Source organism: Dipodomys ordii, unplaced genomic scaffold (assembly GCF_000151885.1).
Source record: "Dipodomys ordii isolate 6190 unplaced genomic scaffold, Dord_2.0 Scaffold31, whole genome shotgun sequence".
NCBI classification, from domain to species: Eukaryota; Metazoa; Chordata; class Mammalia; order Rodentia; family Heteromyidae; genus Dipodomys; species Dipodomys ordii.
Window position 1 is genome coordinate 10,079,647 of NW_012267247.1, and position 15,504 is coordinate 10,095,150.

Sequence of the window (15,504 nt, forward strand, 5' to 3'; positions counted from 1 at the left end):
CCTAGGTTGTGGCGGTTCCCCGGTGATTGCGCGCTGGGGGCTGAAGCGTCTACGGTTTTCGGACGAGGCCATGACGGGGCTTAGCAACACCGTTGACAGCGTGATCGCACCCCAGCAGAGGGAGCCCTTCGGTCTCAGACGCGGCGCGGCGTAGGAGGCAGGTCGCTGTTTGAGAGAGCTCCCTCGAAACCCTTCAGCGGGTGGGGGGAGGGGCGGCAGTCGACGCGCGAACCCCGTGTGCGCTTGCGCCGGCACCTCTGCCGACCCAGTCCACACGCTCGCGCATGCCCATAGCGCTCGGAGCCGCGGTGGCCGTCAGTACTGCGCGTGCGCGCCTAAAAGCCCGCTGAGGAGCGGCGCTGGCGGACGTCGGGCGGGCGGGCGGCCCGTGACGTCGTGAGGAGCGCTTTAAAGTGCGGGCCGGGCGTCTGAGGGTCTGACTAGGAGTCGGGTCGTACCTCTGCCGCCACCCTCCGCGGTATGAGGCGCGGTCGGCGCCCCTGCCACCGGGGACGTGGAGAAGGTGGAGGAGGAGGAAGTCCCGTTGTCTGTACCGTTGCATGACCCGCCGCCGCTGAGGCCCGACCCCTCGAAACCTCCCTCCGGATTCTCGGGCTACGCATGGGGGCCCGGCACTGAGGACCCCCTTCCCTCTGGGGGCTCCGGGCCCGTCTCCCAAGAGCCATGCCCGCCCGCCCTGGAGGACCCTAGAGCAACGTCGCGGGGGCCATGGCGGCAGCCAGCGGCTACACGGACCTGCGTGAGAAGCTCAAGTCCATGACGTCCCGGGACAACTACAAAGCCGGTAGTCGGGAGGCCGCGGCAGCCGCCGCCGCCGCTGTGGCCGCCGCCGCCGCCGCCGCTGCCGCCGCCGAGCCCTACCCGGTGTCCGGGACCAAGCGCAAGTACCAGGATGATTCGGACCCGGAGCGCAGCGACTACGAGGAGCAGCAGCTGCAGAAGGAGGAGGAGGCGCGCAAGGTGAAGAGCGGCATCCGCCAGATGCGCCTCTTCAGCCAGGACGAGTGCGCCAAGATCGAGGCCCGCATCGACGAAGTGGTGTCCCGCGCCGAGAAGGGCCTGTACAACGAGCACACGGTGGACCGGGCCCCGCTGCGCAACAAGTACTTCTTCGGTGAGGGTTACACGTACGGCGCCCAGCTGCAGAAGCGCGGACCGGGCCAGGAACGCCTCTACCCGCCCGGCGACGTGGACGAGATTCCCGAGTGGGTGCACCAGCTGGTGATCCAGAAACTGGTGGAGCACCGCGTCATCCCCGAGGGCTTTGTCAACAGCGCCGTCATCAACGACTACCAGCCCGGCGGCTGCATCGTATCTCACGTGGACCCCATCCACATCTTCGAGCGCCCCATCGTTTCTGTGTCCTTCTTTAGCGACTCCGCGCTGTGCTTCGGATGCAAGTTCCAGTTCAAGCCAATCCGGGTATCCGAACCCGTGCTTTCCCTGCCGGTGCGCAGGGGGAGCGTGACTGTGCTCAGGTAACCTACCTGGGAGAAAGGGGAGGCTCTCACCCTGCTGCCTTAACTGTACTCCCGGGCCAGGAGATGGTGGCCAATAATTGGAGCCTAGGCTTTTTTCTTTTCTTTTTAGTCGTACTGATCCATACTTATATTTGTTAGTTGGGGGGAGCAGGGGAAGGGGCATGAGTTTAAAACAGTATAGTGAGTATCAGGGAATTCTGAAGTGAAATTTGAGCCGGGCACTGGTGACTCACGCCTGTAATTCTGGCTACTCAGAAGGCTGAGATCTGAGGATCACGGTTCAAAGTCAGCCCGGGCAAGTAAGTCCCCGAGACTCTTATCTGCAATTTACCACCACAAAGCCGGAAGTGGAGCTGTGGCTCAAAGTGGTAGAGGGCTAGCCTTAAGCAAAAAAGCTCAGGGATAGTGCCCAGACCCTGAGTTCAAGCCCCAGGACCGACCAAAAAAAAAAAAGTTTGAGATTGTTACAGACTTATTCTAAAAGCATTTTTCCAGAGGACTAAGATGTAAAGAGTCATTCTTGTGGTTCTTGGCCTCCATTTCCAAGTCCACACTGAAAAGAAAACAAAAGGAAAAAAGTTGAGCTTACTGTCTAAAGTCTTTCCTGTTCTGTTCTTGCTTTTCTTGATTGAATGTTCATGGGATCTTTAACAGAAAATTCAGAAGCCCCATAAGTGTTTATTTGATATGGGTTTTCCATTCTCTGAAGGGAGAGTGACTTCCCTGAAGTTGAACGATTTAGTGGTCTGGTCTGGAATAAAGTGCAGCATGTTCTTAAAATTCTCCCCTCTTAGTTGCTGGTAAGTCCTTTTTTGTTTTGTTTTGTTTGCCAGTCACTGGGCTTGAACTCAGGGCCTGGGCACTGCCCCTGAGCTTCTTTTGCTCAAGGCTAGCACTCTACCACTTTGAGCCACAGCTCCATTTCCAGCTTTTTCTATTTGTGTGGTACTGAGGAATTGAACCCAGGGCTTCATGCATGCTAGGCTAGTCAAGCACTCTACCACTGAGCCACATTCCTAGCCCCCGGCAAGTCCTTTATAAGGATGTGTTGCCTGTTGTTAAGACTCAGTAAAAACAAAATACAGCTGGTATCTTGAACTGGTGTTTGGTTTTGCAGTTCTATGAACAGCAGGTCTTATTTGGGTCCCTAAATCCTGCTGAGAGTGAGCTCAGTGCCCTCTTCCCCCCACCCCAGAGAGTATCATCTGCTGGAACTCTTGCTGTTTATATAAAATGAAAAATGCATTTGGAGACTACCTCCGTAGTTCTACCCCTGAAAAAGGTAAAGTAATCCCCAGAACCTCTTAAGAGGTCTAGACTACAGCTGTTCAGACCACCAAGTATAACATACTAGGATTTTTTTTGGGGGGGAGGGGTCCGGTTGTGGGGCCTGAACTCTGGGCCTGGGCCCTGTCCCTCAGCTCTTCAGCTCAAGGCTAGCGCTCTACCACTTGAGCCACAGCGCCACTTCTGGCTTTTTTCTTTTTGCTTATGTAGTGCTGGGGAATCGAACCCAGAGCCTCAGGCATGCAAGGCAAGCGCTCTACCACTGAGCCACATTCCCAGCCCCATATTAGGATTTTGTTAGGAGCAGCTTTACTTTTGAAGAGCCATGAGCATCTTAGGTCATAGGTTTGGGGAGAAGCAAGGTCCCACAGGCCCTCTTAATATCACCAGTGCAGGTCATCTATCTCATTTGAGTCAAACAGCTGAGACTGCTCCCATGTTGGGGGCAGCAGTAGAACCTTGGAATGTCTAGGGCCTCGTGGTGGAAAAACCTGGAAGTCAGTGGCAGAAACAGCCCTTTGACTTCCTTACACACCTGTAACCTAAAGGACAACTTACCTATCAGATACTTCCTTGTCCATCTTCTTTTTTTTTTTTTTTGTCGGTCGTGGGGCTTGAACTCTGGGCCTGGGCGCTGTCCCTCAGCTCTTCAGCTCAAGGCAAGCGCTCTACCACTTGAGCTACAGTGCCACTTCCGGTTTTCTGGTGGTTTATTGGAGATAGGAGTCTCACGGTCTCTCCTGCCCGGGCTGGCTTTGAACCGCGATCCTCAGATCTCAGCCTCCTGAGTAGCTAGGATTACAGGTGTGAGCCACCAGCGCCCGGCTTACTAGCACTTTCTTGACAACCAAAAATGTTTCCAGACATTGCCCAGTGTCCCAGGGAATGAGGGTTTCAGGGCAGTCCTTCCCAGTTCAGAACCACTGCTCTAGGGTTCTGGATTCTCTCACTACTTTTAAGTCTTCTAGCACCTGCTTACTTAGCACCTGGTTTATTTGGTATGTAGGAGGATGTGAACATTTGCATGTTAGGAGTGCACCTCATCAAATTCTGCATTTAGGAGGAATTTTTCTCACTTTCTCTTTTCTTTTTTTCTTTTTGGTAGTGTTGGTATGGACAGGAGTTCAACCCAGGGCCTCCCTGTTGCTAGGCAAGCACTCCACCATTTGATCTAGCCCCTTCTCTCACTTCTTGGTTAAGATCGCAGCCCAGCAGTTAGGAGCAGTAAAGTTGCAGGTTAGAAAGGAGCTTCCAGGCACTAATGGCTCGTGCTTGTAATCCTCCTACTCGGAGGCTGAGATCTGAGGATTAGAGTTTGAAACCAGCCTGGGCAGGAAAAGTCCATGAGACTCTTATCTCCTATAAGCTACTCAGAAAAAGCCATATGTGATGCTGTGGCTTCAGTAGTAGAACACTAGCCTTGAGCACAAAGGCTCAGGGACACTGCCCAGGGCCCCGAGTTCAAGCCCCAGGACTGGTAAGAAAAAAAGGGGGGGGCCTATGAAAACTGGTATGCTACAAATGTAGATGGAGTTTAGAATTGTTATCATCTGACTGAGTCTTCGTTTGTTAGAGGTAATAGTTTCTGTATTTGTCCAAGGCGACATGGCAGGAATACAGTTTTATATTTAATAGTGTCAGCAGGGATGTTGCTGTGTGGCAAACATTGACTCAGCAATGTCTAAACCTGGATATTTAGAACAAGAACATAGTCTCTTATGGAAGTGTTTTATATTCTTTTCCAACCTAGCTGGCAGTTTCTGTTTTGCTTTATTTTATTTTATTGTAATTTTCCCATATCAGACCTAGTTAGGCTCCCTTTTTATGCTGTTCTTTAAAGAAATAAGTATTTTTTACTTTTTTTTTTCATGTCAATTCATCTGGCATTCTTTCTTGTGTCCCTAAAAGTGAATGGAATTGGTTAAAACAGACTCCACTTTGACTAATTAGAATAACCACTTCAAGGCTAACTAATTGCTTACCTGTAATCAGAGACCATGCCTTAGCTACTGGTCCTGAAATGACTGTGTTTAATTCAGCCATGGTATATGTACTAGTGAGCTCAGCCTTTATTAATATTTGGTTCCATTAGTGTGGTTTGGGTGGAGTGGAGATCCCTGTGGATTTGGGGCTAAGAGTTGATCAGCTATTTGAAAGCAATGTCCTATTAATGTTTGACTTGGGTGGAGTGGGCATCCCTGTAGATTTGGGGCTAAGAGTTGATTGCTATTTGAAAGCAAAAGATAGCCTGCTACCTTAAAATAGTTAAATAGTATTTAGGATAGGCAAATAGGCCCTAGTCTACTCCTCTTTTATGGACTCTTCTGTCTCCATGAGAGGGAGAGGAACCATGGGATGAAGTTAGGGCTATATACTCTAGAGGTGCTCTTGGTGCTGCCAAGACAGAAGGCGCTGGGCGCCGGTGGCTCACACCTGTAATCCTAGCTACTCAGGAGGCTGAGATCTGAGGGTCGTGGTTCAAAACCAGCCCGGGTAGGTCTGTGAGACTCTTATCTCCAAAAAAAACACCAGAAAACCGGAAGTGGTGCTGTGGTTCAAGTGGTAGAGCGCTTGCCTTGAGCTGAAGAGCGCAGGGACAGTGCCCAAGCTCAGAGTTCAACCCCATGTTCAAAGCCCATGACCAACCAAAAAAAAAAGAAGGCAGCAACGGTGAGGAAGCTAACAATGGTCTCAGTTGTAGCTCAGAACCAACAGAGAATAAGTAGGCCATAAAAATTCAGGGTTGGCAGGCAGGCCTTTTTAGGGCAGTTAATGTGAAGCCATCAGAGATATAGTGCTAGCTAGCTCCCTGGAAATACAGACTTATCTTTTTTTTTTCCAAATTTTTTACTGTAATTAAGTGGTTACATAATTTCCCAAATTTCACAGTATTGTTGGATAGTGATGCTTAGTTAAAGTCACAAACACATTCTAACTTTCATGGAGCAAATTGTCTATCTTGGTCTATAACATTTATTTATTTGTTTGTTTGTTTATTTTGGGTCCGGTCGTGGGGCCTGAACTCTGGGCCTGGGCACTGTCCCCTCAGCTCTTCAGCTCAAGGTTAGCTCTCTACCACTTGAGCCACAGTGCCACTTCCAGCTTTTTTCTTTTTGCATATTTGGTGCTGAGGAATCGAACCCAGGGCCTCATGCATGCAAGGCAAGTGCTCTACCACTGAGCCACCTTCCCAGCCCAAAAGTCTATGAGATTTTTTTTTTTTTTTCTTGTCAGTCATGAGGCCTGAACTCTAGGCCTGGGCACTGTCCCTCAGCTCTTCAGCTCAAGGCAAGTTCTCTACCACTTGAGCCACAGCACCATTTCCGGCTTTTTCTGTTTATGTAGTGCTGAGAAATCAAACCCAGGGCCTCATGCATGCAAGGCAAGCACTCTACCACTGAGCTACCTCCCCAGCCCCAACATTTATGAGTTCTATGAACTTTGCAATACAGTTATTTCTTCCACATTGGGTGATATGTACATTTCTTTTGTTTTGCATAGTGTCAGCTGTTCCCTCTTTCCCACTTATTCCCTCCCTCCCATCACTGCCATTGAGTTGCTTAGTTCATTTTGGTTAATGTCCAGTGCAGCTGATGGGTCCCGCTGTTGTATGTTTTTCCCTGATTCCCTCTAGTTCTGTGTCGTCCTCCTGGTTTCCCTTTGGTGTGCACATATATACCATATACGTGATCAGCAGCATGGGATTGTTTAGTAGTGATTCGACCAGATGAGTGGAAGTCCTTTGTTTCTTAAGTCTTGTTAATTTTGTTGTATCACCTTACATTTTGGATTTAAGATCCAGTTATCAGGGAGAACATGTGCTGTTTGTCTCTTTGCTCTTGGCTTACCTTGCTCATCATGATTTCTTCTAGCTCCATCCATTTCCCTGCAAATGCCATTATTTTGTTGTTTCCAATGGCTACATAATATTCCATTGTGTATAGATGCCACAATTTTTGGATCCATTCATCTGTGGTGTGTCATCTGGGTTTCCATATCCTGGCTATTGTGAACAGTGCTGCAATAAACGTGGAGGTGCATGTATCCTTGTATACTGGTTCCTGTTGTTCAGGATAGATGCACATAGGCTTATTTTTGCATCTTTGCAAATCTCTTCCCATGGGGCTGCTGCTTGTGTCTGTCTTTTTTTTTTTTCCCCCAGGGCTGAGGACCGAACCCAGGGCCTTGCGCGCACCGGGCGGGCGCCCTTCCGCTGGGATAAACCCCCAACCCCTGTCTGTCTTTTTATGAAGTCAGCAAGGTCCCCAAAACAGATTATATCAGAAAATGTAATTGTAGGCTTTTTTTTTTTTTTTTTGCCAGTCCTGGGGCTTGAACTTCAGGGCCTGGGCACTGTCCCTGAGCTTCTTTTGCTCAAGGCTGGCACTCTACCGCTTGAGCCACAGCTCCATTTTTGGCCTTTTCTGTTTATGTGGTATTGAGGACTCAAATTCATGCATGCTAGGCAAGCACTTTACCACTAAGCCACATTTCTACATTTTTCCAAATTCATGACCTAACATCCTCCTCCCCAGACCAAGAATTTAATGACAGAGTTGGTGGCAGTCTAGCACCTACCACTTTTAACAGTTCTTGAGCAGGTTATTTAACCTTCAAAGTCTTCAGTTTTCCTCTTCTGTAAAATGGGGCCAGTGATTCCGTAGGGTCATTATAGTAGATTGTATCTCATACAGCAGAATGTTTAGAGTCATGCTGAGGCATATCTCAGGGGATGAGCCTGCCTTCTGGATCCTGAAAGCTAAAATTTCTCATAAAGTTAAACCATATCTTTTCTTGGAGGTTTGGATCTGTAAATAGCTTGAGCCTGAGCTCACAGTCCTGGTGTATGTGTCCAGGTGGCTGGCTGCTTCCTTCCCAAAAGTCTAAGATGCTTAATCCTTTAGGCCTGTACTGATAAGTTAGGTTCAAAGAAGCTGGCATCAGGCCATGATCTTAGCCATTAGCTAGCTTAAACAGGAAATAGAGTTGGTATGGGGAATGGTGGCCGACTTGGAAATATAACCTAACAACTCACCCCTGAGATCATCTCTAGGGAAGAGATAGATGTACAATCCTACCCAGTCCCTTATATAGTTTTTCCAATTCATTTAACTTGTATCTAATCTTCTGAGGAAGGGTTTGCTGCACTGTTTTGCAGATGTAGACACTAGGGTTTCCAGTGTGGTTGAATAGTGCTTAAGACCACTGTGTGTGCACACGTGCGTGTCTATCCTAGAGCTTGAACTCAGGTAGTAGTGGCTGTGAACTTTTTTGCTCTAGGCTAGCACTCTACCACTTAAGCCACAGCTCCACATTTGCCTTTTTGGTGGTTAATTGGAGATTGGAGGCACAGGGACTTTCCTGCCTGGGCTGGTTTTGACATGCAATCCTCAGCTCTCAGCCTCCCTGAGTAGCTAGTATTACAGGCATGAGCCACTAACTTGTGGCTATTAATAGACTGTTTTTTGGGGTTTTTTTGGGGGGAGGGGTTTTGTTTTTTGCGGGGGCATGGGGGGCAGTATCAGTTGTGGGGCTTAAACTTGGGGCCTGGGCACTGTCCTTGAGCTCTTTTTGCTAAAGGATAGTGCTCTACCACTTTGAGCCATGAAGGCCACTTCCAGTTTTCTAGTGGTTAATTGGAGATAAGAGTTGTGCAGACTTGGCTGCCCGGGCTGGCTATGAACAGTGGTCCTCAGATCTCAGCTTCCTGAGTAGCTAAGATACAGGCGTGAGCCACTGGCGCCTGACATTAATAGACTTTTGATTTTTTTTTTCTCTTTTTTTTTCACTCTGTGCAGAATTGAGTGAGGCCAATGAAGAGCTTTAACAGGGAAGGCAGTTTTCATAGAGCACTGTAGTAGAGTGCTGGGAGGATGTAGTGAGATAGCAGAAAAGATAGAGGAGGCTTAAGGAAAGATTACTGGAGGAGGTATATATATTTGTCAGCTCCTTCTCTCACTAGGGTGGTCACTCTTGATGTGGATAACATATTTATCATTGCTGCTGGGGGGCAGGGAGGGGAAGGTGGCTAGGCCAAGAAAGGGTACAGGCAAGCTAGACAACACAAGGTATTTCCTTCTCTCATTTCCCTGTGAAAACAAGAGTAGGCAGCCCTGGAACTTTCCTTCATGCCAAGGGTAGGGCTGGCCCCAGGGCATATTAAGTTTCAGGTTGGCAGACTGGGACTTTCAGTGTCTCTTGTAGCAAGCAGGTTTCTTAGCAGTAAATAATACTCTTGTGGTCTCCACTGGGCACTTTCTGCTAAAGTTTGACCTGGAGAGCTTCTGTTCCCTCTCATTGGAGCTCAATACTCAGGAATGGTCAATGGGTTGTCACAGATGCCAGGAAATTCTTGAAGACCAGCACTTGTGAGCCTGCCAGCTTGGGTCAGTGCCAAGGTCATTTCTGTGGTCCTGTTCAGCTCTTACCTACACACTAGTTGTACGGCCTGGACTCAGGGCAGGAACCTGATGTAGCTCATTGTTCTGGAGCCCTTTGGAGGTTGGGGGCAGTCTTGAGCTTTGACAAACATCAGGACTTGCTTTATTTTTAATTTTATTTTTTTTTTGGTCGGTCGTGGGGCTTGAACTCTGGGCCTGGGCGCTGTCCCTGAGCTCTTCAGCTCAAGGCCAGCGCTCTACCACTTGAGCTACAGCGCCACTTCCGGTTTTCTGGTGGTTTATTAGAGATAGGAGTCTCACGGTCTCTCCTGCCCTGGCTGGCTTTGAACCGCCATCCTCAGATCTCAGCCTCCTGAGTAGCTAGGATTACAGGCATGAGCCACCAGCGCCCGGCTAGGACTTGCTTTTAGAACTGCATTAAGAGAAGTGGCTTCTTACTAGAGAAGTTAGAACCTTGGTCAGTCATATGCCTAAAGCCAAGTAAAACAGAGTGATAACACTTGTTAACAATAGGGAACATTGCCTGTGTCTGGTACTGCAGATTTGGGCCTTTGATGTGTCTTTAGACAGCTTTTTTGAGAGGCTTTTTTCACCAGGTCTCTGGCTGGGCAGGTAAACGCTGGCTGTGTGGATCTGTCCCTTTGGTGCTATGTTCCCAGTGAGAGCATGTGAAGGACTTGAGAACAAGAGTTTCAAATTAGAAGGATGCTAGCTGAGAAGAGGACAGCCTTCTTCCTACATTCATTAGCCTGTGAACAGTTTTGAAATCATGTAACTTGTTGAAAATAAATAGAAATTTGAGTGTGATAGAAATTCTTAAAATATCCCAAACACAGCTGTCTTAAAAATTCGGATTCCCCCAAAGGAGGCTTTTGAAAGCTTTTTTCCAAGTAGATAAAATTCTGTTTTGGAACTTGGCGGTCCTTGTTCTTCCTGTGACTCAGTGCCGTCAGAGACTTCCTTGGCTTCCTCTGAATACTAGGAGGAGGAAAGGGTAGAAAAATTAAACAGCTATTTGTTTCCTCACCAAGGTTTCCCCAGCACTAGTTGCCTCTAGAGCCTTTAAAGGTATACTCTCTTGAGGGCTCTTTATTGTTTTTATTTATTGTTATCTGAAACATTTTATTTTTATTTTTTGGGTCCGGTCATGGGGCCTGAACTCTGGGCCTGGGCGCTGTCCCTCAGCTCTTCAGCTCAACGCTAGCGCTCTACCACTTGAGCCATAGCGCCACTTCGGTTTTTTCTTTTTGCTTATGTGGTGCTGGGGAATCGAACCCAGGGCCTTAGGCATGCAAGGCAAGCACTCTACCACTGAGCCACCTTCCCAGCCCTGAAGCATTTTATTTTATAGTGATGGGAGATTGAACCCAGGGTTCACACATGTCTGGCAAGTGTTCTGCCACTGAGCTACACCCAGTCTTAAGGGATCTTTTTTTGTTGGCTGTGAGCTTGAACTCAGGACCTGGGCATTGTCCCTGAGTTCTTTTTGTTCAAGGCTAGTGCTCTACTACGTTGAGTCAGGAATGCCATTTCTGATTTTCTGGTGATTAATTGAGATAAGAATCTGATGGACTTTCCTGCCTGGGCTGCCTTTGAACCAAAATCCTCAGATTTCAGTCTCCAGAGTAGCTAGAATTATAAGCGTAAGCCACCAGTGCCTGGCTCCTTAAGGGATCTTTACAAGAAGAATTTCTAGCCTGTGATGGTAGAGTCCTGCTTTGGCCATAAGAGACCAGTGTGTCTCCTTTGCCTCATGCTAGGTTTTTCCTTGAGTGATTTCTGGTCAAAAGCTTCCTAAAGCTTAACGTGGTATTTCCCTTCTGTATAGATCTTGAACCTCCCACATAATAAGTAGCAGCCATAGACCTGGGTCATACTCTTGGCTCCAAGGAACTTGGTTGTCTGTTGATTCTTCTCTTTTTTTGTTTTGTTTTTGTTTTTTTTGCCAGTCCTGGGGCTTGAACTCAGGACATGGGCACTGTCCCTGACCTTCTTTTGCTCAAGGCTAGCACTCTACCATCTGAGCCACAGCATCACTTCCAGCTTTTTCTATTTACATGGTACTGAGGAATCAAACCCAGGGCTTAATGCATGCTAGGCAAGCACTCCACCACTAAGCCACATTCCCAGCCTGTGTCTGTGGATTATGGTGACATATTCTGTATTTCTTTCTAGTGGATATGCTGCTGATGAAATCACTCACTGCATTCGGCCTCAGGACATCAAGGAACGCCGAGCAGTCATCATCCTCAGGAAGTAAGTGTCCTGGTGTGACTAGTGCCTTCTGCTTCTCTGTGCCAGGGGCAGGCCAGAGTGAAATCTGGAAGACCAAAAGGGTATAAGGTGTCTTAATTTTTCTTTGCATTCTGAAAAGATAATGTCATTTTGTCTTTTCATCAGAAAGTAAGTTCTTTAGCTGATTAGAGAGTTTAGTAGTGAACAAAGGCACATGCTTCTGATATTTAAGGACACAGTCGTGTGTGTATGTGTGTGTGTGTGCACGCGCGCGCGCCAGTCCAGGGTCTTCAATTCAGGGCCTGGGTGCTGTCCCTAAGGTTTTTTACACTCTGTCATTTGAGCCAACAGCTCCATTTCCAACTCATATATACAAGAGTATATTCCTTGGGATAGATCAAAAAACTGAAATAAAATATGGATTCAACTTAGGGGGAGAGGCAGTCTTAGATTTGACTCCTAAGATGGAAACTATTGGCCAGGCAAAAATGGTAAGTTCAGATGCTGGAGACAGGAACTGGTTTAGGGACCAGTGGAGGTGAGAGTCAAAGGAGATGCATAGGCCGAAGTCTTTTTAGTTTCCGGAAGACCCCCAACTCCAGGGTTGTTATAAGACATGTTCACAGGCTAAGAAGGTGGCTTAGTGTTAGAGTGCTTGCCTAGCATGCATAAAGTCCTGGGTTCAATTACTCAGTACCACATAAACAGAAAAGGCCAGAAGTAGTGCTGTGGCTCCAGTGGTAAAGTGCTAGCTAGCCTTGAGCAAAAGAAGCTCAGGGACAGTGTCCATGCCCTGAGTTCAAGCCCTAGGATTGGCAAAGAAAAAAAAAAGATTTATATTCATGAGGTTGGTACTGTCTAATTAACCAGATATTGTGGCGCAAGACAGAGTAAATAGCCCAGTTCTTTGCTGCTGGTCAAAGGGTCTCAGCTCAGGAGTGTAAATGAAGCTGGATTAAATATTTATAGAGATATATTTGCCTAATGTTAACTGAAATTGGTGTGTTCTAGACTTTGCTACTGCCAAGAGTACCACTAACACAAGCTTGTTTCCACACTGTGCTGGTGATCAAGCCTAGAGTCTCACACATGCTAGGCAAGTGCTCTGCCATTAAGTTACATCTCCAAACCAAGTTAGCTGGCAGACATTGAATGACTTAGTAGAATGCAAGGAGGGCTCTCCAGAGACAAACACCTGAAGGTAGTAGATGGTGCCTGGGTCTCACCTGAGAACAGAAGTCCCTGTCTCCAATTAACCACCAAAAAAAGCAGAAGTGGTGATGGAGCTCAAAGTGATAGAGCACTAGCCTTAAGCAGAACAGTTCAGGGACAGTGCCCAGGCCCCAAGTTCAAGCCCCACAACCAAAAATAAATGAAAAACCTAAAACCAAGAACCAACATCTATCTTTTCCATCCTCCCCATTTTCCTTTTTCTTTCCTTTTGTGAAGTTTAGGAATAGAACCCTAGGACTTTGAGCATACTAAACAAGAGCTTCATCACTGAGCCATCTCCTCATCTCCCCTGGCTCTGAGCTTCTTATTCTTTTTTTTTTTTTCTTTTTGGTCAGTCGTGGGGCTTGAACTCTGGGCCTGGGCACTGTACCTGAGCTCTTCAGCTCAAGGTGAGTGCTCTACCACTTGAGCCACAGCACCACTTCTGATTTTCTAGTGATTTATTGGAAAGAAGAGTCTCAACAGACGTTCCTGATCAGACTGGCTTTGAACCGTGATCCTAAGATCTCATCCTCCTGAGTAGCTAGGATTATAGGCATGAGCCACCAGTGCCTGGCATGCGAGAGATTATTTTTATGGAAGCTTATTGTCTAGGAACTCTGAGGTAGTCCAAGTCCAAAACACTATCAAGTGCTAAAACACTTTATAGAGATGGAGTGAAGGATTTGATAGGATCCAAGAAGAGACTTCATTACATGTAGAGAAATCTAAAGGGTACTAGGAAGTCTGTGGGCACATAAGCAGTGAGGTGAGGGGTTCACATGTGACAAACTATAAGAGAAGCTAGTTCAATAGTTTAATAAGCATTGGAGCCAAAGTGTCCAAAGGGGTCCATAGGGAACATCCCTGCTGGGGACATTGCAAGGGTGTTAGGTTCTATCCCTCAGCAGGGTGTGGAAGAATGATCAGCTCTTGGTTTCCCTAACTAAGCATGAGGTATTGCCCCTACAGAGATCCTTCTCACACGTAAGGCATACTACTATTCCTATCTTGATGATTTATTTTTATTTTTTGTCAGTTATGGGGCTTGATCTCTGGGCCTGGGCAGAGTCCCTCAGCTCTTCAGCTCAAGGTGAGAGCTCTACCACTTGAGCCACAGCCACTTCCAGTTTTCTGGTGGTTAATAGGAGATTTTCTGCCCTGGCCAGCTTTGAACCACGATCCTCAGACCTCAGCTTCCTGAGTAGCTAGGATTACAGCTGTGAGCCCCTAGTACCTGGCTCTATCTTGATGATTTTTTTTGGGGGGGTCCGGTCGTGGGGCCTGAACTCTGGGCCTGGGCGCTGTCCCTCCGCTCTTCAGCTCAAGGCTAGCGCTCTACCACTTTAGCCACAGCGCCACTTCCGGCTTTTCTCTTTTTGCTTATGTGGTGCTGAGGAATCGAACCCAGGGCCTCTGGCATGCAAGGCAAGCACTCTACCACTGAGCCACCTTCCCAGCCCCATGGAAGACTTTATTTCATAATGTTAAAGTCTTTATAAAGTCATAGTATGGCTGGACACTTATGGCTCTTGCCTGTAATCCTACCTACTTAGGAGGCTGAGATAAGAAGATCATGGTTCCAAACTTGCTCAGGCAGGAAAGACCATGAGACTCCAATTAACCACCAGAAAACCAAACATAGAACTGTGGCTCCAACTGGTAGAGCAGAAAAGTTCAGGGATAGCACCCAGACCCTGAGTTCAAGCCCCACAACTGACATCCCCTCCACGCCCCCCCCCCAAAAAAATAGTCTTATTAGAATCTTTATAATGCTTTAGAATCTTCCAAGTTGAGCTTAATGGCTAATAGTCTTGTTTGGGCTGATTTCTGCCATCTGGACATCAACACTACAATAGGAGAGAGCTGTGGGAAATAGCTGTTAATTCACATTCTTATATCTGGGTATTGCCCAGTAGTACTGTCTTGATTCCAAGACCCTCAGAACTGAATTCTATCTTAAAGCCAGTCATATGTTCTTCCTGTAATGGGGAAATTGAGAAGGATAATGACTAGCTTGGAATCTGAAGGGCAGAACCAGTAAGAAGTCTCCTTTTACTTTTTCTTTCTTTTCTTTTTTGCTGGTACTAGGGCTTGAACTTTGGACCTGGGAGCTGTCCCTTATCTTTTTTGTTTAAGTCTAGCACTCTACCATTTGAGCCACAGCTCCACTTAAGACTTTTTGATGGTTAATTGGAGATGAGTCTTAGGAGCTTTTCTTCCTGGTCTGGCTTGGAACTGCAATCTTCAGATCAGTCTTCTGAGTAACTAGGGTTATAGGCATGAGCCACTGTCATCCAGCCTCTTCCTCCTCTTGATGATAAATCATGCTACTCTGAGCCTGCAGAAACCCAGCATGAAGGCCAAGACTGGTGGGCCAGTTCCTTCTCTTAGGCACCTTGTTTGCTGTTCCACTAATTTGGCCCTGTGGGCATCAGAACATTAGTTCCTGATTGAAAGGAAGAAAATGCTGTCCAGTCCAGTGGTTGATGTCTATAATCTTAGTTACTGGAGGCTGAGACCTGGAGAATTACTGTTCAAAGCCACCCCAGGCAGAAAAGTCTCAAGTTAACCAGCAAAATGCTGGACTGGATACATAGTTCAAGTGGTAGAGCACCAGCTGTGAGCAAGAAAGCTGAAGAAGTGTGTAAGACTGTGACTTCAAACCCTAGTACCTACACAAGAAAAAAAAGAGATGGTGATGATGCTAATACCTTCCTGAGGAGGGAGATAGCCCACCCCCATCCTGGCCCAATGGTTCTTGTTTGTCTGGCTTGAAGTTTCACCTAGACTTAAACCTTTCTCTCATGGCATCCAGAACATTGGCCTACTACCTTTCTGACCCAGTTTTCTTTTTTTTTTTTTTT

The 15,504-nt window shown here is 47.3% G+C and overlaps 1 protein-coding gene across 1 annotated transcript in view; it reads left to right on the plus strand.

Moving 5' to 3' along the window:
• Alkbh5 (AlkB family member 5, RNA demethylase) overlaps positions 1-15,504 on the plus strand; it is a 20,395-nt gene continuing 4,891 nt past the window's right edge. Inside the window, exons 1-2 of the mRNA XM_013016553.1 lie at positions 1-1,499; positions 11,366-11,446. Coding sequence (XP_012872007.1) covers positions 730-1,499; positions 11,366-11,446 — 851 coding nt within the window. The 5' untranslated portion in view covers positions 1-729. The remainder of the gene's footprint in view (positions 1,500-11,365; positions 11,447-15,504) is intronic.